At 41.9% G+C, this 26,300-nt stretch overlaps 2 protein-coding genes across 5 annotated transcripts in view; both read right to left on the reverse strand.

Moving 5' to 3' along the window:
• LOC117775635 (striatin-like) overlaps positions 1–5,492 on the reverse strand; it is a 28,405-nt gene extending 22,913 nt beyond the window's left edge. The window contains exon 1 of the mRNA XM_034608970.1: positions 5,145–5,492. Coding sequence (XP_034464861.1) covers positions 5,145–5,354 — 210 coding nt within the window. The 5' untranslated portion in view covers positions 5,355–5,492. The remainder of the gene's footprint in view (positions 1–5,144) is intronic.
• Positions 5,493–5,702: 210 nt separating this feature from the next.
• On the reverse strand, positions 5,703–26,267 carry heatr5b (HEAT repeat containing 5B). 4 transcript variants are annotated; one of them, XM_034609074.1, is made up of 36 exons: positions 26,194–26,267; positions 24,778–24,940; positions 24,470–24,681; positions 23,845–23,953; positions 23,504–23,653; positions 22,859–23,030; positions 22,613–22,770; positions 22,282–22,531; positions 20,181–20,333; positions 19,193–19,443; positions 18,926–19,037; positions 18,672–18,824; positions 18,484–18,583; positions 18,234–18,343; positions 17,978–18,141; positions 17,617–17,792; positions 17,342–17,447; positions 17,047–17,237; positions 16,657–16,816; positions 16,195–16,384; positions 15,779–15,948; positions 15,545–15,689; positions 15,270–15,449; positions 14,861–15,115; positions 13,939–14,120; positions 13,762–13,830; positions 12,629–12,808; positions 12,294–12,534; positions 11,795–12,031; positions 11,472–11,599; positions 10,392–10,536; positions 9,905–10,177; positions 9,328–9,552; positions 7,961–8,112; positions 7,656–7,869; positions 5,706–6,897 (listed from the first exon to the last, which is right to left on the reverse strand). In XM_034609074.1, exons 2-36 carry the CDS (start codon positions 24,901–24,903, stop codon positions 6,590–6,592), a joined length of 6,147 nt encoding a protein of 2,048 aa, XP_034464965.1. In that variant the 5' UTR covers positions 24,904–24,940; positions 26,194–26,267; the 3' UTR covers positions 5,706–6,589. The 4 variants fall into 4 exon arrangements, with proteins under 4 accessions (XP_034464963.1, XP_034464965.1, XP_034464964.1 ...); XM_034609073.1 differs by having other exon boundaries at positions 20,181–20,336; XM_034609071.1 differs by having other exon boundaries at positions 6,590–6,897; positions 20,181–20,336; positions 22,237–22,531.
• Between the last annotated feature and the right edge of the window lie 33 nt (positions 26,268–26,300).

Raw genomic sequence — 26,300 nt, forward strand, 5'->3', positions numbered from 1 at the left:
ATGTGTTCAAGAACAGCACTGCGGTTTGACACCTTCTGCTGTAAAAATCTGAACTGGCAATGGAAAGTAATGTAGATGTATGTAGAAGTATGGCAAAAAAGACCATTCCTCACTAATAACTGAATTAAGAGCAAAAACACAATACTGTGCTATCAAAGAGAGTAAACTAGAATGGAACTCAGTAGAGTGTACAAATTGCATGCACTCATGGATATTAGTCCCCTAAACATGTCAGTTTTTTTTCCATCAAGATTAATGAATTATTTTGAGGAATCCACGAATAAGTTGCAAAATGCCTTGGCTCAAGGTGTTAAAGAAAGTGGAAAAAAGATTCCTGGTTCCTGATGTAGATCTTCACCAAAATTAAATGCATTCTTCCCTGACCCACACCAAATCCTTCCCCCAAGTTTCGTTGTAATCTTTCCAGATTTTACCTAATCCTGCTAACTAAGAGACAAACAAACAACAAAAAGAAAACATAACCTCCTTGGTTGAGGTCAATAAGAACAAGCTAGATTACATCACAACAGCAGTTTGATCTGGTGAGTACAGCAATTTACAACTCTGACTGACTAATGACCTAAGATTTACTGTAAAACTGAGGAGGGCAGGCGACTGTGGTACAGCCAGGCAGCTGTCCTGCACACCCACGTACACAGACGAAGGCTGTTAAGTGTGAATGGAGGAAGCAGAGTGGAATTAACAGGCCGACAGGGCACAGGGAGAGGCTCTGGTGTGAGTCCAACGCGGACAGTGGAGCAAAGCTCAGAGGACTGGGCTTGAGTTCATAAATATGGCTCCCTCCAGGCTCCCTCACAGGTAAAACACAAGCTCTTTGCAAAAACCTGCTGTTATCTAAACACAGTGAATCTTTGGTATGAGCCGCAGAAACTGTCTTTGTTGTGCTTATGTGGAATATCACCAGAGTCTTGTGGTGAACTGTACCCCCTTGGTACATGAGATAGGATGTGAACTGTTGTGTAGCATTAGTTTCTATGTAAACTGGTATATTTTTAACATTGGTAGAGCCTTAATTGTCGGCTGATATCTGAGAGCCATGATACTGGGTAACCAGTACTTAAGTTTTTGGTGAGGAAGCGTTTGCTCTGCTTTTTTGTACTTTCCCACTCGGAGGCTTACACTAGGAGGGCAAAAATAACTGCAGCATTGGAGTTGATGTGGTATCGACTGAGGAATGACGGTGACTCCCATTTCTGAATTTCTGAATGCCATGGTATGTGTATGTTTGTGCATGGTTGAGCTCCACTTATTGCTGGACCATTGAGCTAAATATGCCTCAGGCTTTGCCATTGAGTGAAAGCAAACATGAGATCACAGGAGTAAATCATCTAACCGAGGCAGGCTGATTCTATACTTAGACATAGAGAGAAATAATTGAATAACATGAGCCACGTAATCTTGTTCCCGATAAAAGATTTTCTTTCAGAAATACAGGAGACGCCTCTGTCCAGTGAAGATAGGTGGGTGCATGTTTCAGTCTGCACCCACATGAAGCCATCTTACACCCTGAGTCACCTTCAACCTTCTCCCGGTGTCAAATTATGGCTGCTGACAGATACTTCTGGCAAGGAGATACCCTATGGAGCAGGGATTTCCCCATAACGGAGGGCTGATGAAGCACACTGGAGGAGAGCCTGGTCTGTACAGGGCGTAACTCAACTCAGGCCCAGAAAAGATACATGCTAATCAGTATAGCAGGGTGATATCAATAGATCAATATCGAAAATATTAATATGCAATTCAACTTCAGTCCTCTCAATAATGTCACTGCAACAAATCGTAATAAATAAATACAAATATGCAAAAATCACAGATCAGTTCAATACAATGTATCATTTTCACTGGTAATTATAAAAAATTATTATATCAAATGTCTGCAGACATTTAAAGCAAAAAAACTAAACGGTTATTTAATCACAATTAACAGGAAATCATTTAGTTGACAACAAAAATAGCAAACATGATACAGTTACAATTCCACAATGTGCAATGAACTGTGCTTTAAAGTCAATGGGAACATGCTGTGTATACACTGCTTATTAAAAATAAATACACTTGCCTGGTGTGTGCCGCTAATCTTACTTGAAACCTTACACATCATCCGGTCTCAGTGCCAAAATAAAGTTATTCTGAGGGCTCAAATTATTAATCAAATAACTAATCATTTTAAATTTGAATCATAAGTTAATTGCATTTGAAATGATTAGTTGATTAAGGAAACAGTAGATAAACAGAATTTTATATTTCACCACTAAATTTTTTAGAATATAATACCCAATTAACAAATTAAGTGATCATGAAAATAATTAGCAGCAGCCACCAAATGGTTGTTAATGTCTTGTGTCGAGCTAAAATGGCAGAAACGATTTGTTCTAGCTTCAGTTTTTCTGTTACCCCAAATCTTTGGGTTTTGTTGATCTGACTAAACTCAGAGCGACAATCCAGTGTGAATACGTTTTAAGGCTATTTTCACTATATACGCTTGACAGCATACAAGAACAAAGAGTGAAGTGATTAACTGATAATGAAATAATCATTATTTTCAGCCCTAGTTATTTTCATTACCAAAATGACATCCGACAGACTGACTGGAGGTGTAACCTATAGCTCGCTGAGCAAACCAGCTTGACTGAGTCAATCGATTGACTGTCAATGACCGCTCAGCTGGACTCTAATCCTGAATGACAGCAGCCTATGCATTTATACATACGCAGCACATGAGAGGGACCAGTTGGTGTACTGTACAGCTCCAGCAGAGAGGAGTGGCTCCGAGCATGACCTAACAGCCTGACTCGACGACATTCCTACAAGCCCTGGTGTTCGCCTTCCTCCCAAACAGGGACATAAGACACAGCTTCGACTGTTTCCCATCCAACGTCCGTACAAACAACAAGGAAAAAAACACCCTGAGAGGAAACAGAGTGTTCACAGGGTTGTGAGATCACTCTGTGTAATTCTTAAAGGCCTTTTATTTGAAACTATATATTTTGCCTTTATTAAAGTGGAAAATTAACTTGTCACTTTTGATTCTGTGATTAAAACGTGTGTGAACATGATGATAAACACTGCTAACGCTCTAGGGCCATGACAGCTCATCATTATTCATACATCCCTTTTTAAGTGTATTTCTGGGACTGTCTTTCTTCTTTGCAGTGGTCCCTACACTGAATATTATTCTGCAAATACCCTCTGTAGGTAAGCAGAACACTATATATGCAATATGTATAAAATATAATGTTAATATCCCAAAAGTAAACTAAATCCTGTATGCACTTTCAAAACGTTTCAATGTTCAATAGTGCTTTGCTATGGGGCAGCACTGGCACAGAAAAAAGATGCTCTTTCCAGGAGTGTCCTGCTGCAGTGATTTACAAAACAGTCAGGAGTTTAAAACAGTCTCCTGGAGGTCAAATTACTTTCAAAACATCAAGAGTTAATAAAAAAAAACTAAGATTCAAATTGAGCACACCATTTTGCCGCCACAAACAAACCACCCAATAAGCCATGTAGCAACCTCACTGTGCTCTGCCGCAGTTGCTGATGCTATGCTGATGAGCTTGCTTCATGACAGCAGACAGGAAGCTTAATACACAGGCCAGACCGAGAGCGCTGCATGAGGCTGGTGAGTCAAACCCCTACCACAGTGAACGAGTTACACGCCGCCGTTCTGAAAACAATGCAGTGTCTCCCACCCCGTCCCTTTGTTAGCTCAGATGAGAATGTCGGTGGAGCTGCCTGCTGTCAAGCCCCAAAAGTCAGTGTTGCTCTTCTCTGCCATCCAGTATACACACATATAGTACACATAAAGTACACATACAGTGGCACAGCAACTGGGTCAAAATGATGGAAATCAACAAAAACATGCTATTCCAAACACTGGGCATGGACACTGAAGTTAAATGGTAATAAGCTGTAACGATGCCTGCTCAAATTATGGTTAAATTAACAGTCTGGAACATGGTGTCCAAGGTCACTTTCTTTACTATAGATACTTTTTGTAGATACTAGTTTGAAGAGATCATGTTGACTGATGATGACAGTTTCCTTTTGTAACTACTGATCAGTTAAAGCATCACATATACCAGTCTTAGGGCTTCAAATATTATAAACTGAGCCATAAAAAGCCATCAGGGTTAAAATATTTACTTACGCAAGAATTACATATTCACAAATAAATCGAAGATGACCAGTACAGGACTGTATAGACTCATAAAGAGATATCAAACCTGTAAAATATCTACACAGCCAATCAAAATTTAACTTGATGCAGACAAAGTTTCACTTAGAAACCATATCAAAACAAGGAATTCTAAGAGTGACCTTGGCAAGTTGCAAGACACTGACTTACAGTTTAAGCAAACTTAACATTAAGCATCAGGTTTCCCTTTAGAAATTGTGTAGTGTACAGCAGGAAAACCTGCCGCATGCTTATATTTATTAAGTATCTGAGTACTTGAGGGTTTAGTGACCAGGTCAGGGTGATGTTTATTATCTGGAGATGACCAATTAATAGGATTAATTGGCTCTCTGACCTTTACCAGAGACGGATGCAACAGCATTTCTGAATTTCTCTTCAGTAGTGGTGGCGACATGGCAGCGAGCTTAAGATCGGATTCATAAACAAGAAATTATGAGTCCACAGTCGGTTCAGTGGTGTGTGTTGTCTTTGCGCTCCCACAACAGTCAAACACGAGCTACCTTTCCTCCACGTCTGTATCTAGGTTTAAAGATGGGGTGCTGTACATTTAGCTGTAAGTAACGTTAGCCGTTAGGTTTCTACACAGGCGCATTAGCACTACACTTACACCACTTTGCTAGTGATTGTAGCTCAAGGTTGGTGGTTTGATTCCACATGCTTGTTGGGGTATGTACTCGAAAAGTTCAACTCCTCAGAGCAGAGAGCAAGTTCAGTGATGACAGTCTCAGAGGAGAGGTCTCAAACAGTCGTCGTGCAGTCGGGTCAAGGGGGCGCTGCAGCTCCTTTAGCTCCTGAGCTAATGCTAACAAGCTAGCCTGGTGAGCAGAACAATCAAAAACAGAATCTCAACGCGTGCTACCAAAGGGGCCCCGGTGGTTCCACTAACGCGCGGCCTTGTGTACGTTAAATGTGGTGGTTTTTTTACCTGTAATTCGGCCCGCTCCACCTCCCATTGTGCCCTCTCCACTTCGAAACGGGCCCATTCGTGCTGCAGGAAGTGCAAGATCCCCGGGATACTGTACTGCGCCCTAGCCGCCTCCCCAGCGTCGCCATCGGGCAGCGGTCCTTTCCCACCGCCGGTTAGAACAGAGTTGTTGTTGTTGAAGAATACACCGGGCCCTGCCTGCTCGTCCATGGCCGGGCTCGGTCGAAATGTCCGTCCGCTGTCTCGCTGAGTCCGGGGGCTAGATACCGAGAAAAGCGCAGAAACCCGTCGACGGCGGCTCCGTCTCCTCGGCTCAGGGGAATGAACTCACTTTCTGACAGCTAGCTGTCATTGAATGACGTCAGCAACTACGGCCACGCCCACACCGTGTTTGCTGGGGGCGCTCGATTCGCTCACCCAGACTCCCCGGAGGAACAGCCTCTGCTTGTGTATTTCAACCACACAAGCCCCGTCACTCGTGCATTCTGTTACAGATGATAATTATTCATAAAACTGGGTCAGGCTAATTATGCGCAAAGATTATAGTCAACAGCAGAGTGAGGTCAAAGCAACTTTATTCACATTTCAATGAAATGACAGCGCAATATTACAAAGGGCAATTTCAACAAGTCCACCAATGTGTTCAAGTGGCTGTTACACATACATAAGATTGCTTTTGAAATGAAGCGTGGACTTCATTGAAATCTAAAAGCCCCCCCAAAAAAGAATAAATATGATATGTAGTGCTACCATTAAATGCAACATTCCTCCACTAAACAGCAGATCCATTATCATTATCTCTGAGAGAATAGCAATTTCTTACTAAAAACAATTCAAAGTCTAAAAATTTTAATATTTGACCATTTTAGAATACGTGGTAGGAATGTTAACATCATTTAAGAGTAAAGCACCGATTCAAACCAAAAGAAAGAAAGAAAAAAAAAACGTATTGGTAACAATCAGCAGATCCTGAGATCATAAACTAAACCAGTGCCATTAAAGAAACACATGATTAGAATTAAATACCTGCCATGCTCATGGTGATGAAAAGTCGCATTGAGAAATGGCACAGTAAACATCAACATCTGGACAGTGAGGGATGATGTCCAGATAAAAATAAGATCGGGGGGGTAAAAAAGTGTGTCCCTTTAATAATGGGCATCAAGTCCAGAGATGTTACATTCACACAATCAAAATTTCCTACAGATTTTAAAGTGATTTTTTAAAATGAACATTCAAAGGCTTTTTAATGATATTTATACAATTGCCTTCTTGGCTTCAAGAAGAGTTCCCACTCATCAAAAACAAAGATGAGATAAATAAATACATTTAAGAAAATGTAGTTACAGACATGTGGTACTCTGTTGACAGTAAACACAGTAAATAAATCAAAGACGACAAAATAAAATTAGGCTGTGGGAGTGCACAGTGCATTCTCAGGGTGTTCAGAAGAAGCTCGTCTTTAGTTTGATGGTTGGTGCAGCCTGCACAGCTGGCTGAGCTAGTCTGGCTGCAGCTTTGGCTTTGTTGCTGGCCTGGTTGGCGCGTATAGCAGATTCCAGGCGAGTTTTAAGCTCAGGTGCTGCACCAATAACTATCTTGAATGCAGCTGGATAGAGGGGTCCAATCCGCATTAAGTTCTGAAGGGCAAACTCATGCAGGCCTCTGGAGATTTGGGGCGCAGAGGAGATTGCGTTATCATCCAGAAGGTAGGAGATGAGAGTTGGCACAAGAAGAGCCAGCAACTGCACCCCTAAAACATAAAAACAATGGACATTGAAAAAAGTAAATTAGTTGATTGAGTGTGCAACGGAACAGGAACTATTTCTGTAATCAAATAATCATTAAACCAATTTCTCAAGCAAAAATGATCAAACATTATTAGGTGTTTCTCTGATGAGATGGAAATATGTTATTATTCACTGATAGTTTGTGAAAGAAAATAAAGACAATAACAAGAATTGTTCATTTAAATAATAATAAGTTGTAGTCCTACGTAAAATAAAACTCTAAAACAAACCCTTTAAAGAAACTGATCAAACACAGAATAAACTACATTCCACCACAGCTTAATGAATGAAATCAATAAAATAAAGAGAAAAATCAGGAACAAAATAACTTAAAAATACACATTCTAAATTGAATACAGGGGTGGTCCAACTAATATCTGATTGGCCCCTTAAGTTACTGAATCAGGAATTGTGCATGTTGGACATATAATTGGCCCCTTTGTAAAGTCAGGTGCCTTTATGGCCCATGATTTAGAAAAATCCGATTGAAGAGATAATACTGAATATATAATTTAGCATTCTGTTGAAATCAATATTGACAGTGAGTGAAGCAGTAAAGACTTCTAAATTTAGCATGTAATGCACTATTTTTCTGATCTTTAAGAGCTCATATCCAAAGGCACTGAGCTACATACTTTGAGAGACCTACTTTAATGGAGCTAAACACTTTAATGGAACATGTACGGTACTTCAGGGGTCCATTAGACAGAGGCACACTTACGGTTCTGCTCTTCACCCATGCTAACCAGATTCTCCAGGACCCTGATGCCCTCCTGCACGGCATGCAGCTCGGCAAAAGTCCCCGGCCGACTGCACTCCACTGCCTTCAGCTTCTCCACCATGAGTGGAGCCAGAGCATGAATGTACGGTGTAGACAGGGCGCGGCTGGAGTGCTGGAACACTGACAACAGCAGCTGGTAACACCGGGCTTGAACCTGTTGCAAAAATAATGAGATCACTTATTGACATTTGCTGCACACATCTGGAAAGTCCAAAGCACCTTTTTTTTGTATACACCGTGCTCACCCCTGGATCACTTGAGTTCAGGCCATTTCGGAAGCGCTCCATGCAGCCCTTCTGCAGGACTGTCACTCCTACAAGTTCACTGCTGGCAGACAGCAGGAAGAGGGTAATTGCTGTCAACATACTGATCTCATCCATGTCAGGTCTGGACTCATCTACAGAAGTAAACAAACACAAGCATTTCCATAGGTGAATAATGATGCAATTCTTATTTATGCTTCTTGCCTCCTCCACAGAAAGGCCAGAGGTCACAGTCAAACATCCACATCTTATACTTCTTTCTAGGGGTGAAATGGTACATGTATCCGAGAACCTTAAATTTCCGGTACGGACCTTTCGGTTGAAGAATGCAGCGAATCCATCTCAAAGGAAAACTTTAGCGTAGGACCGGATGGGCTGTAGACTCGTGGTCATAGCGACCACATACAAACAGGAGTGTGAAGACCCTCCCTCATCATTTAGTTCTGCTGTGTGGGAACACTTCAGTTTCACAGTCTATAATGACGACGGACTAAGACGAGTGGATCGTAGAAAAGCCGACATTGCGCAACTGCTGTCGGATACGTAGCTGGTAGCACATGGAACATGCCGACTCGTTTGAAAAGGCATCACCAGAGTGACATTACTGGGTCAAGGAAAAAACGAGTTCAGTGCAAAACCCAGCTCCCTGCGGCATTAAAGCTATCACTTGCAAATAATTCAGACCCTGTCAAAGCAATAACAAGCAACATAGGTGTTTTTATAACAGTGGACATGCAACCGTTTTCTGTTGCTGAGAACGCAGGGTTCAGACACACATTGAAAGTAATCAAGCCCTGTTACAAAGTTCCCTCTCGTTCGCATTTCAACCAGCAAGTCACATGATACCAGCCCTTTATAAATCTCTGTCCCTGGCGTTCCCACAGTGGAGACATCGTTAGTGCCAGCGGGGCAATAATAAAAAATAAAAAAAATGAAAATACATATATTTAATAATGATAATAATACAAAACAGTTACAGTGCAATTTAAGTTCAGTTCATTTTCTACATGCTGCAACTTAGAGGATATTTATTTTACTATTTTTTGTTTATTTATTTATTTGTTAATTTACTTTTGTAAAATTTTCTATAATTTACTTAGGAAAGAAAGACAGCCATATTCTGCTCAGTTAACCAGGGTTAAATAATAAATAAATAAAAAATATGTATAATGTTTTCTGTTCCTTGTTTCTACTGTTTTGAAAACGTAAGGAACCGTGACCTCAAAACCGAGGTACGCAGGGAACCGTGACTTTTGTGTAACGTTACACCCCTACTTCTTTCTCAACAAAATTAGCAGGTATACACATTTTTTTTTTTTACCAGTGGAATAGAAGCTTTATTTTTGTACCTGGCTGTGAGTACTCGAGCACAGATGCCAGGCTGCTCCTCACAAGGCAGGGCCACTGTGTCTGAATACTCTCTGCCCGGGCCAGTGGCGAGGTGATGATGGTCTTGATGCCCTGCAGGGCAGCTGACACAGTCACAGGCACCGAACTGTCAGAAGTCTTAACAGCAGTTTCCCTCAGCACCCCAGTGATTAGAAAGACCACTGTAGGTAAGATAGTCATGCTTCCTGTAAAGGCCAAAAAATATGAGAAAATCATTTCACAGCGAGCAGCACATTGCTATGTTAATAATATTCATAAACTTAGTCTTGTACACACACAAATACATATAACGGTTTATAAAGTTTATACGAACATCTGAGAGTAAAGCACAAATAATCGACAGCAGAATTAGACCCTTTAGTGAGTATAATTTATCATTAGCGCAAACAAATCAGCAGAACACGGAGGCAAATTGCTCTGAAAGTGATCAAAGCTGGGGCAGACTTGGTTTTAACATGTCATTACTGTGCAGAAAAGATCTTTGTTGCATATTTTGCGTGGAGTGAGTGTGTGGCTGAACTTCGCCTCAGGCCTCACCAGCAGGAGAGCAGAGTGAGGGCAGTTCTGCCAAGATGGAGACTGTGTTGGCCACAAGGCGTGCACTTTCTTCGGGTAGCCGCTGAGGTCTGAGTGGCGCGTGGCTGGGCGACTCCTTCACACGTGTATTAAGCTGTGGTAAGTGGCGGACCAGGATGAACACGAGCAGCTCCATTGCCGCAAACACTAAAGACTTGCCGGGGACGAGCTCCCCTGTGTCTCCTCCTTCTCCAAGGCCTGGCTGAGAGTCTTTCTCGCCTCCTTCCTCTTTGCCTGAGTAAAATAACACACTGACCTCACTTAATCAAAAAGCTACAATACTTTATTATGAATGTTAAAAAACACATCTTCCCACTTGATATTGATATTAACACCCTTTTGTTTAGTTATCATTTAGATGAACCAAAGCAGCACAATGAGTTTGTGAATATAGCAGTATTTAAGAGTAATGCTGTGAAATATCATGTAGAATATGTATGTTGCTGACCCTTGCTGTTCTTCTGTCTCTGCAGGTGGTCCTGTGCAGCCCTGATGGTCTCCTGTACAACAGCAGTGACCTGCAGCTGGATGGCTAGAGGGTCCCGGGTCAACAGCAACCTGTGGAGCACGTTGAGGAGCTCCACTGCCAGTAGCTGCAACATAAATCACAATTACATTAAATATGCTGCGTAACACTGGGGATGAGAACACAAAAATTCAGAGAGGGAATGTGTTGAACTTCTGCAGTGAAACGTCTGACACAACATCTGTTATGGCTCATTTCACAAGCTGTTGTAAGCAAGTGGCCAAGTTTTATACAGAGACATGACAGACACCCCCCCCTAAACACAGACACAAGCTGTGTCCCACTTCAGGAGCCGGATCCTCACTTTCACACTTCAAGCCCACACTTACAGGCCAAATACGTCATAGGGCCGGGCCGGCAGCTCCTGTCCCATTTCAAAGGCTACAGCAAGTGAAGCAGAGAAATACAACCTTGTTTTTCTTCTGAATTTACAGGTCACAACCATGTGTGTCCTTTGAAGCCATCAGTGTCCCATTATCCCTTGTGTGGCGGTCAGTTTTTTTTTTAAATGGAGCAATGAAGGGATCCATGTCAACATTTAAGGTCAGTAAACATCACATGACCATATCATATTTATCAGATATTTGTATTGGGGAGGTGATCAGTTACTAGTAAATATAACACTTGATCTAAACCAATGAGATAACTACTGCAAGGTGTAAATAACAAATGCCATCATTAAATCTACTGTTTCTTGTGTGATGCTTTGACATGTACCAATAGTGCCATCAGACTGGGAAATAGTCATCCTGATTTTAATTGTGAACTATTTTAAGAGACAGCTTTCAAAATCCAAATAAGCAAATATATATATTTTGCTAAAAATAGCAACAGGAATTGTAGCTTTAATATTTTCGTATACATTTGATTGAAAACTATACTCAATGTTTAATGTTGTATTAACTTTTAACAAAATTTAAATTCTAAAATAGCAGTGCACATCTTTGTCCATCCCATTCTTCCTTACATCTGTCATGTCTGCAATCTGACTTGTGTATTTACCTGATCCTCAGCGATGTGGGTCTTAGCACAAGGAGATTCTAGCAGAGTGCACAGTGCCCAGAGGCAAGACATCACATGCTCAATGGGCTCCTCAGGCCGGGGGAAGCAAAGAAACTCTATACTGACACCTGAGAGACAGAACACAAAAAGCACTTAGGATGTTTTCATGCCATTTTCTTTTTCTTCCTCTCATCCACTTCAATGATGCAAGGTGGGTCCACGGCTGAAAGCAGTTCCCGTTTGCTTGTTTTAAATCTGAGTATATCAGGAGCAAATTACTCTAAAAGCTCTACACCATAGACGATGCCTGTATGTCTCTTTACCCAACATTAGATGCATCTTGTCATTGACTGACTCCTCAAAGGTCTTTGTAGCGGAGAGGGCTTCTTGAGGGAAGTTAGGAGTCTTGTAGGGAGCTGTAGGGGCTTCTTCTTTCTCTTCAGCAGCTCCAAACCCAGTGCTGCTCAGCCAAAGGGCCACAGCATGCAGGACAGGGGCCCAAGAGCTGCGGTAGTGGATCCTTGCTGTGTCTATAGTCTCGGGAGTATAAAATGCTCCACCTGAAAACAGACACACAATTGAAGTAAAAATAATTTTAAATTAAATTACTTGACAATGCGTGTTCACCGGAGAATATATTATATCCTACAACTTTTATAGGAACAAAAGTAGAGATAAGTACTCAAAAATCGGATACCATCTCCGTGTTCTATAAGAAACACAACAAGTCTACATTATCTCAAGTACTTATGTTTATACATATGACAACAACAAGTTTCAATATTTTGTTCAGAATCTGGCTGTTAAAAATATGTCCTGTACCGTCAGGGGGCAGCTGACTGGAGAACTCGGCAGGCAGGGTGAGCAGAGCGTAGTCTCGCAGCATGGCCAGCCACAGGCGGCTCAGCGACGGCAGCTCTGGCTGCACCAAGATGATGAGACTGTCAGGCGGAAGAACATCTGCACCCACATCCTCCTCATCCTCCTCATCATCTACATTTCGCACCGGCTTGGCAGGCTTAGACTCTGCCTCTTTTTTGATCTTCATCGCCACCACATACACCTGAGAGACAGCCAGTATGTACAGTCAGATGTATTCTGCAAATCATGTACAATTAAACAAATATGGGACAGATGATCAGGGTCTTCAGTCTCACCTCAGCCCACGCCTTCAGCACAGCCAGTTTCTCCATCGTGGTGGCACTTTCACTGTACAGCTGACTGGATGAGCCCTTCCCAGCCTGCACCTTGTCCAGAGATGACACGAGCAGGTTGTGGACTCGCCGCAGGTCATTAAGGTCACTTACCACACCACTTCCAATCCATGCGCTACACACCTGTAGTCACATAGTGGGGTCAAGGTTATATATATATATATATATATATATATATATATATATATATATCGCATAATCAATTGACTTTAAGACTTTTTAGCTGTTATTTATCTTCCAACTCATCAGAAAAATGTAAAACCTGTGTTACATAACAGAGCACTGAAGGTTGGTTAGCCATCATATGTGCCAATGAGGTAGGTGGGGATGACAAGGAACAGTTATAGGACTGACTTGTAAGGGTAGAGCAAGTACAGATTCACAAGACTGCAGATCGAGGAGAGTTGTAATAAGTGTCATGCGGCCAAGGGCAGGAGTCTGAGAAGGCTTTTCTTTCAGGAGAGTTACCAATGTATTATGATGTAAATGTACTTAGACACCTTGCCGCATATTTGCTCATCCAAACTGTAGTCGTATTTCTCTGCAAGTCATGTGATGTGACCCTGCAGCTCCATAATATATGAACATATTTTAACAGGGATAAAAGATATAAAAGATATAATTGTTATTTATTTTCCTTTTTGTGTTTCTTTGAGTCAATCATTCAATAAAGAAAACAAAAATCCTGAATTCAAAGATGAAAAAATTGTTTTAACTGGCACAGACTCCCAGACAGACACAAAGGGTAATGTCACTAAGGGTTTTTTAATTATACTGCTGACAGGCATGTTTGTTATTTCCCCCCAGTCACAAATTTTTCACATCAGTCAAATAAGTCAAAGCGTATTGAGGCAGAAAATCTGACACTGATGGGTTCTGCGTGGACGATGACTCACTGTGCAGTGAAAATATACAGCTGCTTTGCTACTGAAACCTCAAAATATGTGTATATGTAAGAGCAGCTGCTCTGTAGGAAAGTTGCTGGGTGTGATTGGCATGTCTGCATTTCTAAGTGATCACGTCAGACGTTTTTTTCTTTTGAAAAGAATATTAGTTTCATATTGTTTGTGTCTTACCTGGCATGCCTTAGCTGTTATATCAGACGGTGTGTCAGGTGAAAATGCAGGTCTGAGGGCAGCTCCGACCTAAATGCACAACACGATTGGCAAGAGTTAATTTGTTCGTCATTTTCTGTGTCACCTTCAATTCATCACTTTTGTGCTGTAATGCAATTTGATTTGTTTGGGACTCACATTGGCCTGGTATTGTTCCAGGATAACGTGCCCTGGGAACTCTGGCTCCGGTACTGATGCAAACTTTTTAATGATGTCCTCCAAGGCCTGCAGGCCAGCCATTCTAAGCTGGTTACTGTGGTCCGTTGCTGCCATGAAGGCCATGCGGATGAGGTCAGACAAATGGAGAACCAACAGATCTCCTGGATGGGAGGAAAAACCACAAGGACTGTGTGAGAAATAGAAATTCATATCTAATCATCAGAAAACAGAATTTATTACGATTTATTCTGTGCATTTCAATATTTCCTGGTGTTATAAGGTTCACATTTTGCCTCCTCTGAGGTCTGCTGTATGCTTTAATCACCTTCCACTTTGTGTAGAATTCTCTGAATATTAAATACAGATTGGCACAACAAATCAGTTTTCAGTGTGTGCTTGCAGTGATTCAAAAGAAACCAGATATCGACCTTGAGACTGAGGTTTAATTGAGTTTTAGCTGAAGTGCACCTTTCAAGGGATTAGTTGGACACACCAACCTGCAGACCAACCATCAACTCAATCCCAGTTACTAAATTTGGCTTAGCTGCTTCCAGAGCTGCAAATTAACTTCACTATGTACTTACTGTCTATCCAGTAAAATTCTTTCTATCTTTCATGGAGCTTATATAAATCCTGTCTCCTTTATCTGTCAGTGAAAAAATACCTCATTTCTTTTCTTACTCATATCTAGCAGTTTCTATCTTTACATAAAAGCATATGAATGATCTTTTTCAACAGCTGACACTAGAACTGCCTCGGGGTTGCAAAAGATTTACTATACAAACTCAGTCCAAAAAATTAATTTAATTTAACTCAGGAAAGATCACAGGAGGCATAAATCAATCACAAATCCTTAAGGGAACTCTGAGCTTCTCTGCTCCGGCAGCATGGTGGATTGTACCTTTGGGGTTCTTGACTTGTGCAGAGCGGGCAGCTGCCAGGTCGAAATGCGCTTTGTCTGCATTCTCACACAGCAGGATGATGCGGCACAAGCAGTCTGCAGCAAAGACCCGCGTCACCCAGCGTGGAGCCACAGAGGGCTTGGACTTGTCATCTTCGCCCAGTCCTGTGAACATGGTGTCATCGTCCATCTCGTCCTTTTTCTCTGAGTCCTCCTCATCCTTTTCCACCTCGAATGTAACCACTACGGCTACTTCTGAAAGGGGACATGAACAACAGTTGGATGCGTTACAAGAATAAACTTGACTTATTGTCTTCCTCTGCTTTGTGATATTTACTTTTTTTCCTCTTCAATTTCCTGAGAGAAGGAAAATGATAACGTGTCATATTTTGTGTTTTTCTGGTTTTACCTGTAGTTGCTGCCAGGACATCCTTACAGAGTTTCAGCCAATGAGAAAGCTTTTCCACAGCAAGAGACGACAGCATGTGACCTAGTGTATCATGGATATCAGAACACAGCTTCCTGTCTGTCTCACGATCCAGCATGCCAAACAGAACACCCTCCAGACCGGTCTCTGTGATGTTCAGATCTGAACCAGAGAAAAACAATGAAAGAGTCACAGGGTATCGCTGAAGTACAATGACGGAACAGAATGCTCTCGTCAGGTTCACAATTTGTACTCACTGATTGTAGTGTCTTTGCTGTCGCCTGCTCTCCTTGCAAGGCTCATTGCATACTCGCAGACCTCTGCTGCCTCTCGCTGGGCGAGCTGTCTCAGGCAGGCTACAGCAGCACGACGCAGCAACAGGTGAGAGCTGCATAGGTGCACCTGCAGGGATCCCATAGCGAAGAATGAAATTATGATTATGATCAGGACAATCTATAAATCTAACTTGTAATCTGAAATTTATCTCTTACACAGAGACAGGGCACCAGGCTGGACAGGTTGACATGGCGAGGAGCGAACATGTGCAGCTGCTGCAGACACGAGATAGCAGCCGCCTGCACAAGGGAGTCAGAGTGGTCCTGCATTATGGCACAACCAACCAGGCAGGATGAGCGGATGGTGGAAATAGTGGCTCCATTTCCTAGCAATGCGACACAGATTAGCAACAGATTAGGAGAAAAAGACAAAAACTAATAGTTAGAGGATACACAGTGTATCTGTTCTTCTGCTTCTGTAGCCAGTAGTGGATTAAAAGTGATGACACTGCTATCTGCTGGCCAGAAGAGGGCATATTACATTTAAGTAGCCTTTGAAGAAATTATTGAATCAAATGTCAAAGTCAGAGTGTTACAAAGGACATTTCTGGTCTTGTTTTTGCCATAACTACCCTGTAATTCTGGTCCAACAGTGGTGATGAGAGCTCCCAGACAGCGGCCCAAACACTGATGCACCTCTGTGTGAGATGGCGGCACGGTGAGGAGCAGGGTGAGCACCAGGGACAGAGTGGGTTCCACGTAGCCTCTGTACATGGGACCACTGGAGTCGACGATCAGAGCCAGAGAGTGTAGAGCCCATGTCTGACAAGAAAAGAAAACCATTCACGGAATTTGAATAAGTAATGTCTAAAGCAAAGATGATTAAACAAAGCCTGGTGTTTTTTTTAAATCAAATTATGATTAGACATGAAATACAATATGAAAAACATCCAAATAAACCAAACTATAGTCCAGTTTAATGAGAAGAAGCTAGGGGACACAAAATCTATTAAACCACCTCAACTCTCCAATTTTCCGTCAACAATGAGTGAATTATAATACACAGTAAATTCCTCCTGAGTAATTCACTGTACCTGGACCTCATGAGACGACCCATCCTGGGCCAGAGCCAATAGGATACTGACACTGGTCTTTAAGTGCTGGCCTGAGCCAATTCCTCCAACATATCGATGCAGACAGCCAAGAGCCAGTGAATGGCCTGTCCTTGAGACTACATCCCGGGCCGACTTCAATCTGGAAAGGGAGGAGGAGGAGGGATATAGATCTTATGATTAAAGCCAAGGACAGAGTGGTAGTTCAAGAGAGATTAGTAAGAATCGATGACTGAAACTATTACTGAAAAGACCTTTGACCTCCAAAAACAGTTATTGTCTGTAACTGATTATAATGAGTATGAGTTCACCAAGTCTCCCTTAATCTGAACAGGAGCAATAACACAGATTATACAAATGTGAAATGCCTACTTGTCGAAGCTGGTCTGTGCCATTCTGGCGATGAAGGTAGCCTCTCCCACCACCTGAGCCATCCTGCCCAGGGCCTCTCCGGCAGCACAGCGCAGAATGGGGTTAGGATTGTCCATAGCTCCCATTACCAGGGCCAGCGCTGATTTACGCACCTCCTCGGGACCCAGCGTACTCTTGTTCTCGGCCAAACCCTTCAGTCGAGCAGAGAGAACACATTATCTCTCATTGTCTATATTAACTGAATAATGGAATATGATACTCCTGTCTTACGAGAGTAGACAGCAAGTTCTCCCACCTTGAGGGCACTAAGGACTGCAGTAAAGATGTTCAGTTGGACTGCCTGCTGTCGAACACCTTTAGCCTGCTTTATACACTCTGCAAAGTGGTCTAGCATCTGCAGCCTGAATCATACACAAAGTCGAAGGGGATTCATTAAAACAAACATGCCACAGAGACTCTTTGCAGTTCAGTAGTGAATATGAATAAAGAATAAACAACACGAGAACAAAAAAAATAAATCACAAAATGATTATGCTAAATGTTGCAAATATAAATATAAAACTACTTCACCTGTGTTTGAACGAGACGTGGGGGAAAACCACACCAAACAGAGCCACAGAGGCATCGATGACAGACACACCCAGAGGAAGAGGTCCGGGGATGGCCTCGCCTACAGGGATACGCAGGTAGATGGAGGATGGATCATGTTCCAGAGCCCCGCTGCCAGACGCACTGTTGGGCTGCAGCTGTTTGTAAACAATGGTTTGTTAATTTTACTGTATCAAACATTGTACAGGTAATAAGATTATAACAGTGGCGATCATTTCTCTTTGCCAATTACGACAAGCCAATCAGGATATTTGTCGATTGTGGAAACACACAATGTTGATTCACAAACAGAATCAACAGTTATTTAGAGATTTTGACTGACCTGATCCTCGATGGACTTGTGGTCTGTCTCTTGTAGCCAGGAGCCCATGAGCACACTGTCGTCATAGTGACAGAGAGAGCGCAGCAAAGAGGTGGTGGTGTTGGCCGAGTTGTCAGTCAAAGTGAACTCAGCTACCAGCTCCCTCAGGAGGCCATTGAAACTGCCTACACGAGAAGGACAAAGGGTTTAAAACACCTTTTACAAATGTTTTTAACTTCTGTGGGGGAATAAATGCAGAAAGAAGTTACTCTTTTACCTTCATAGGTCTTAGGAGGCAATAGAGCCAGGATGTCATACAACCTGAGCCTCACCATTGCTGCGCTTGCTTTCAGATGAGCACCATGGACCTTAATGATGGCAGGGACACTGAAAAAGGCAAAAACATAACAATAATTAGACGCATTATCAGAAAACTATCACCTAGAAATAAACTAATGAACAGTGTTTACAAAAATCCGGAAATCCCACGACAAAGGCAAAACAATGATTAAAAGCATCACACTCACTGAGACATCATGGTCATTGCACATTCAATAGGCGTCATCAGTCTCCGGATCACATCTTCTGTAAGCAGCTCGGGACAGTGGGCCACAAAGCTACGCATGGCTACAGACGAAAGGAACAGGAGTCTGTCAGAGCAATGTCTGCTGACAATAAAGAGCGCGTGAAGGTGGACAGGAAGATGTTTCTTTACCACAAAGAGCTCCAGCTCGGCCCTCCAGGGTGACCTGCCAGCTGAAGGAGTCTCCCCTGGCCTTTTCTGCCTCCAGCTCCTTCTGGGAGCGAGGAAACACATTCCTCCACAGCAGCAGCATCTTAGGGAGGTGATAGCGAACAAGGGAGGGACCTGGGCACAAACACAACGTAGTGACCATGTTTGGTGGGGAGAAGGTGACAATATATCTGACAAATCAAAGCCAGGAAATAAGCAATGTATGCAAGACTCACCGAGAGTCATGAGGGCCCCTAACAGAAGCCATCCAGCCTGTGTACGCTGCAGGGACAGTCGACTGTTCTGAGCAGCTGTTCGCAGAAGATCTTCAGCTATGCTCACAACCAACTACAAGAAAGAAGTGCAGACAAGTTCATCTTTAAATCTATACAGGGTAATCAGTAAGGCGGGCACAGGAAGTCAATCAGGGTAAAGACCTGACAGAGTAGGAACCCATAAGAGTGAATCAGAAATTTATGTAAGAGCCATTACAAGCTACACACCTTGCCCTTGGAGTGGGGGATACCCAGTGGACACTGGTGTACGCCTCCCAGCAGGGCAGCCATCGCAAAGCTGTAGCCGCTCACAGCTTCAGGGGAATTCTTCAAGTTGTTGATTCTCTCCACGCAGCGGTCCAGCAGTGGGGTCAACTGATATGGTAGAGCCACGGCAACACAGCGTAGGCACCATGCAGCCGCTAAACGAGCTGCCATGCTTGGGTGTAGCAGCACTGACGTCACAGTCTCAAGAAGTCCTAAGGAAAAGAATGTGAAATATGACTTCTGACTCGAGATTTGTACTCATGTGAGTCAGCTACAGAGACAAAAGACAACTTTTGAGCCTGTAGTGGTTTCAGGTGGCATTATTGTTTGGTCACTGTCATAAAGATACTGAAAGTAGCAAGACACTGGAAAGAACGCAGGTACTGGAGTGGGCTCCTGAGGAAGTTGTCAACACCACTTTGGAGGTAATGAAGAGAAACGAAGTATGAACCTTATACAAGAGTGTGTATGTTGAGCTGTTTTTGTAAATTTGGCTATTCCACCATCTGTCATTTACGTAACTGGGAAGGGATACCGGGAGAAGCCTACTCTCTTCCTTGTTTTGGTTGACAAATTCCTTTGTGACAGAAATAAAGCTGTCATTTTTATGTGAAAACCCACATCCCGGTGGCCAAGAGAATAATATGGTGATCAATACAAGCGCAGATGATTACAGTTCTCAGTTTTGAAATCATAACAGATAGTTTAAGCCAGAAAGTTGTTTATTTCCACTTCAAAATATTTCTGTAGAAAAGGTGGATGTTAAAACACATACAAATGTATAGAAGTAGTTGGCTAATATCATGATGGCTAAGTAAGTGATTTTTCATTAAAGTTAGGAGGGTTGTGATCTGTGTAAATCCAGCTTGTGTTTATAAAAATAAATAAATCGAGATAGATCTTTAGGAGCACTAAAACGCACGTCCAACTGAATATTTATGTCTCTCACCTATAGAAGGCTCCTGGATGAGCGGTGAAGCTGTGGCACTCAAGCTCTGGACTAGACTGCCAAGTTCTTTCAGGGCACACACCATAACATGCTGGCTGGCAGAGACGTCGGCTGCCCCAGACTTGTTCTCTCCACTGATGTCATTCACAACGGCCTCTGGAGGAAAATGGATGAATGAGAGAAAATAAAACGTTTAAAAAAAACTGGCAACAATGTACTTGTACGTTATTTATGTGTTTAATTTTTGTTAACTTATTGATTCATAATTCAGACTGTGTGCATCATTGATGGATAAGGTGGTCATCAATCAAAAGCAACTGAGATAGATGTTTTCTCAGAAATACAGGAATTTGTTTCAGAAGATAATTATCATCCTCTACCACTAAGTATAGTTTAGCTTTTAAATATGGACTGACTGACCACATTAGGCCATGCATTGTTGTCACACATAATCACTCTGCAAAGTTCAGCAAATACAGAACTACTCATTTAAAATACAGAAGAGGACACTGTTACATGTGACAAAAACTCAGAACTCTGAGGATTTTCTTTAAATACAAAATGTTCATTAAATAGCTGATAAGGCCGTTTGATGACAATTTATCAATAACTGAAATCCTCAGAGCTGGCAGAAGTCAAGACACATCACATGTAAGGAAAAGGTAGATTAAATTACTTAAGGTAGAGATTTAAAGTGGCTTCTTGAACTGCAGCAACTGAACTGTTTTTTTTACCCACACAACTTGGGATACTGGGAAGTGAGTGCAAGATACAGAAGGATACACTAAGACATCCCACTTCCACATTTGGCTTGTAAAATGTTCTGAAGCCACTTTAGGCAAAGACATTTTTCATTCCTCTAGTCTAACAGGCCGTGTTCATAACTGGTATTAAAATCTGTCCTGAGCGATCTGAAGTGGAGAGCGTTTATCTTGACTGTTCACACCCGATCACACTTATGATTAAATTTCATTTACAAACAAACCGAGGTATGGACACTGACAAGCATAAAAATATGTTGAAACTGTAGTTGGTCAGAGACGTCAGCTGTCCTTTATATATCACACAGCAAAAAAGAATGTGGCCACATGCGTCCCAGACTACTTCCAAATGTGGTTTGAGTGATCAAATCTCAGAAAACATTCTGAACGGATTTGGGTGCGTTCACACATGTACCACTTGTGATTGGGTCACTCAGGATGGACGTTAACATCAGACCTGAACAGGGTCACAGATCCGGCTAGTTGGAAAAGCTACAAGCGGCAAGTCTAGAGTGAACAATGAAGTACCCTGGACCTTGCTTGAGAAACACCAACATTCAACATCTGTTTCAAATTCTGTCTCAACATCAATGAATAAATAATCAATTAATAAGTAAAATATTATGGATCAGCATACTTTACAAAAGTTTAAAGGTTGCAAAGCAAATCAGAGTAAGAGTCATCCCTTTTAAGTGACATAAAGGTGATTATAAAACTGATGTGTTGTTGTAGAGCAAAAACTGTAACAAAAATAAACAAAACTATATGATGGACAAACATATGAAGTAAATATGAATTCTTGTTGCTGTGGTGGGGGAAATGGCTCATTCCTATTATATGTCTGTGAATGTAAGGGCACATGCATTTTTTTCTGCTGGTATCAGCGGGTAATGCATAAACAGTCAGAGAGAGTTTTGTTATCAGCTCCTTAGCGATTGAAATGCAGTAACAGAATAAAAATTCACAGGCAAACAGCCATGAAAGCTATGCAATAATGCAAGCATGCGTAACTCTAAAGCTGAGCTGGCTGTGGATTATATTATTGACATTATGATGCTGTCTGTGGTTAAAAATAGATGTAGAGAAAGAAGAGAGAGTGATCCAAAGGAAGCGAGAGCCGAGAGTAAGAAACAAAGCAGAAATAGGGGAAGCCAATAGGGAAAGCCATCTCCGCACACAGCACACGACAGAAAAGAAAACCCATCTCTGTATACAGCACAAGCAAAAACCATGCAACAATTTATGAAACTGAGTGAAGGGTGGATTAAAAATGATAATAATGGATGAGTACTTACTCTGCAATGCTCTGAACCGAGATATTTCCCCCCCATCCTCCTTACCCACAGCCCTCATTTGCTTGCTGATGGCTTGGCAGATTTCTTTGCCAGCTGCAATTTGTGCCTTCTCTCCGAGTAAACCTCCCAGGGTGGCATGAAGCATGAAGGAGACACAGCGGCGGGAGTACACCGCCTCGACGTGTGTCTGCGTGGCCCGCGGGTGGGACACTAGGTCCAAAACATGGGACAGGAATGTGGCAAAGTTACGCTCCAGCCACTGGCCACCAAGTGTGGTCACAAACACAACGTAGGCCTGAGGAGAATAAAGAAAGATTACATGTGGTGTTTGAATCAGACAATGCAGCCTCTAATTATTCTTGAGGATTCAGCTCACCTGTGTGATGCCCACCCGCACCTCCCTGCTGACAGAGCCTCCCCCCTTCAACATCTCCCCGCCGCTCTTCAGGAAGCCAGATCCACCACGCAGAAATCCAGTGGCCATGAGTTCCAGCACCTCCTCAAGAGTGGCTCGCTTCACATTCTGTCGCATCACTGAGGAAAAGAGGATTAAGACCGTGAAGAATAAAAGTGGTGAGCTAGACTACTTAACTTGAACCTCTCAGAAACTCTTTTAACCTACCAGCTGCTTGTTTGGGCATCAATGCAGTAGCCATGACTGTCCCCAGCAGTTTAGCCACTGCGACCCGGACGCCATAGTTCGATCCTTCCAGGGCCTTGAAACACAACGTGGCCACGTTCTCCAGTTCTGTGGTCCACATGAAGACTGCCTCATTCTGCAGCTCCAAAAGGCACTGATCAGACAAGCAGAATAAAGATGGGAGACATTTTAGTGACATTTTTTGCATGTTGCATGTTTGCTAAAGAGGAAATTGTCTTTGCGCAACACATCTGGGTTTGATCAACATAAATGACAAAGCAAAAACATAAGTGAATAGTACTTTTGTACTCCTAATGGCATATGCTTTACAAATCTACTACAGGGAAAAACCCTAAAGGTTGCCCAAACATTCAACACCGGAAATCCACTGGTCTCTACGTGTTTGTGCTGGACCACCAAGTAAAGTCTTTTAAACCACGTTGTTTTTGGGTGGAGATATGCTCTGAACATTACACTACTGTATATAATGTTATTTTCAGGCTTTGTAAGAATCCTCCACCATTGCAAGGGAACTTTACAATCATTCAGCAGGATGGGACACAATAAAAACCACAACTAAATCTAAAGTGCATTTCTTAAATCATTTAGAAATCCATTGAAACCAACCTTTGCTACCATACAGCGTACGGCCATGGACCTGTCTGTGAGTAGAGAGCGGGCATTCTTGTAGATGTCTCTGTGACATGAAGCTGCAGCCCCACCCAGCCCATTGAGCACCTTCTGCAGGCTCAAGAGGATCTCTGCTCTGCCTTGGGACTAGAACAACAAAATAAAGGTAAAGTAAAGGAGAATATTTAAAGAGATGTCACATCACTTTTTGAATTTGTAACCTGTTACTTTTCCTATGGTCCAATATCCCATTTGACCAAATACATTTATGCAATAAAAGATAATGGAAAACTGCATTCCTCTTCAATTTCCCCATTTTGCACTGCTTAAAGTCTCACCTCTGCACTCTTCAATGCCTTCAAAAGATTATTAATTGTGTCTGGAAAGGAGCTTCCCAGCATCCTCCCCATCTTCTCATAAAAAGCTCCAACACATGCCACTGCAGCACTGTAAGAAAAGATTCAGTATGCATTCAAATCATGACAGATCACTTCTAACTATTTGGTAAACAATGGAATGAAATAATAATCAGATGAGATTATTATATTATAGAATCATATGCACCTATACTAAAACACTGCAGAGGTACCACAGTAGCTTAGGGGTTAGTAAGGAGGCCATGACCCTACATCTACAGCTGTATAGAAACCAGCAGGTACAGATGAATGATGAATAAAACACTGTTGGACACCACTGATGCCTCATTACCACTGAAACACAGCATACTATCTGCTCATGTACATTGAATCCCCTCTTTAAACATGCCATTCTGCAGATTAACATTTGGCTTAACCCTAATACCCTTGGAAATAATCTGATAGTATTCTATGCCTGAAACTCTAAAAGCAGCTCTGAACAGCTTATATCTAAATGCAAACATCTCAAATTAACACACTGGCTGTACAAAAAAAAAGGGCCAATGGAAAAAAACTAACACACGGCTGCAATTAAATGGGATCTTACAGTTTTGTTGGCAAGTATGCGGGTGTGTCATCTTTGCTTTTAATGATTTCATTGCATTTATCCAGAGTCTGGAAAACAGTGAACGTGTCGCCGATGCTGTAGAGGGTGGCGAGATTTTTGGCCAGTAGTTTTCTTGTCGGCGGTCCTGGAGCGCTGCTGATCAGCCCCGTCAGCTGTTCCACCAGCTTCTTCTGCTTCTCCTTCACATCCACCTACCAGCAAAACACCCACAATGAAGTCACACAGTGCTTCTGATTAAACTTGCTCAGGAAAAAAGAAGCAAAAAAAAACTATATGTGAGTGGTCACCTTATTTGCAGCCACAAGCACTTTATCCAAGAAGCGAAGCCATTCGAAGATGAAGACAGGCCTCTTTGCTTCAGTGATCTGGGCCAGGGCATCTTCATTGAGCAGCAGACTGTGAGCTAGCTCCATGGTGAGGACCTGACGACACAGCGCTGTACACTCCCGCCTGTGCAATGTTATATTAGAGGATGTGCCTTGTCAGTACGGTCTTCAATATTCTCCATTACTATTCTTCTCCATTATTAGAGACAGTACATGTCTCTTATATCTCCATTATTACAGACAGTATATGGCTCTATTATTGTCCATTATTAGAGACAGTATATATATATCTCTAATATTCTCATTATTAGAGACAGTAACGGTTTATTATTTTCCATTATTACAGACAGTATATGTCTCTATTATTGCCCATTATTAGAGACAGTATATATATATATCTCTAATATTCTCATTATTAGAGACAGTAACGGTTTATTATTTTCCATTATTACAGACAGTATACGTCTCTATTATTGTCCATTATTAGAGACAGTATATATATCTCTAATATTCTCATTATTAGAGACAGTAACGGTTTATTATTTTCCATTATTAGACAGTATATGTCTATTATTGTCCATTATTACAGACAGTACATGTTTCTATTCTTCTCCATTATTAGAGACAGTACATTTCTCTTATATCTCCATTATTACAGACAGTATATGTCTCTATTATTCTCCATTATGAGAGACAGTGTGTATATATATATATATATATATATATATATATATATATATATATAATATTCCCATTATTATTGTCCATTATTACAGAGAGTACATGCCTCTAATATTCTCCAGTATTAGAGACAGTACATGTCTCTAATATCCTCCATTAAATGCACGCACAATCTGTGTTATAATACTATTGATAAAAACTATGTTGCAATAATAATCGATATTATTTTATTGCCCAGCCCTCCCCATCACTCTCCTCAATCACATTAGCTACAACCTATAAATTATCACAGAAGCACTTGCTTTACTAAAGATCTGTGGACGTTTGACGTCCTTGCAATGACTTCATTAGGTTTGAAGCAGACACACTAGTAAATATAAAGTGACTACTTTCCGTGGCGTAGATGATATTAAACCTGAGGTTATTCCTCGTACAAAATGTAGCTTTGACAGTAATAAACTGAGAAGCTGTGTTGACATCTGCCTCCCTCCAGCTGTTGACAGGCGAGCTAGTTAGCATGCTAAGCTAGCTTCCTGCTACGATGAAGAGGAAGCTAAACTCCGGAGACACATTCTCACACAAACACAGGGTCCACTGGCTAACGTCACATCTCAACACATCCAAATGTTCAGAAACAACACACAAACAACATCTTCCTGTAAGACGGGACACACAAAACCAAACTGTTCATCCTACCTGTGCTTCGGCAACCCAGGATGAATGACGACGAGTGTCGGTGGTGTCGCATTTAAGTGAGTCCGGTCAGAAACTAGTTAACTCACACGAACAGAATGCAGATTTGA

The sequence above is a fragment of the Hippoglossus hippoglossus genome, chromosome 15 (genome assembly GCF_009819705.1).
Source record: "Hippoglossus hippoglossus isolate fHipHip1 chromosome 15, fHipHip1.pri, whole genome shotgun sequence".
NCBI classification, from domain to species: domain Eukaryota; kingdom Metazoa; phylum Chordata; class Actinopteri; order Pleuronectiformes; family Pleuronectidae; genus Hippoglossus; species Hippoglossus hippoglossus.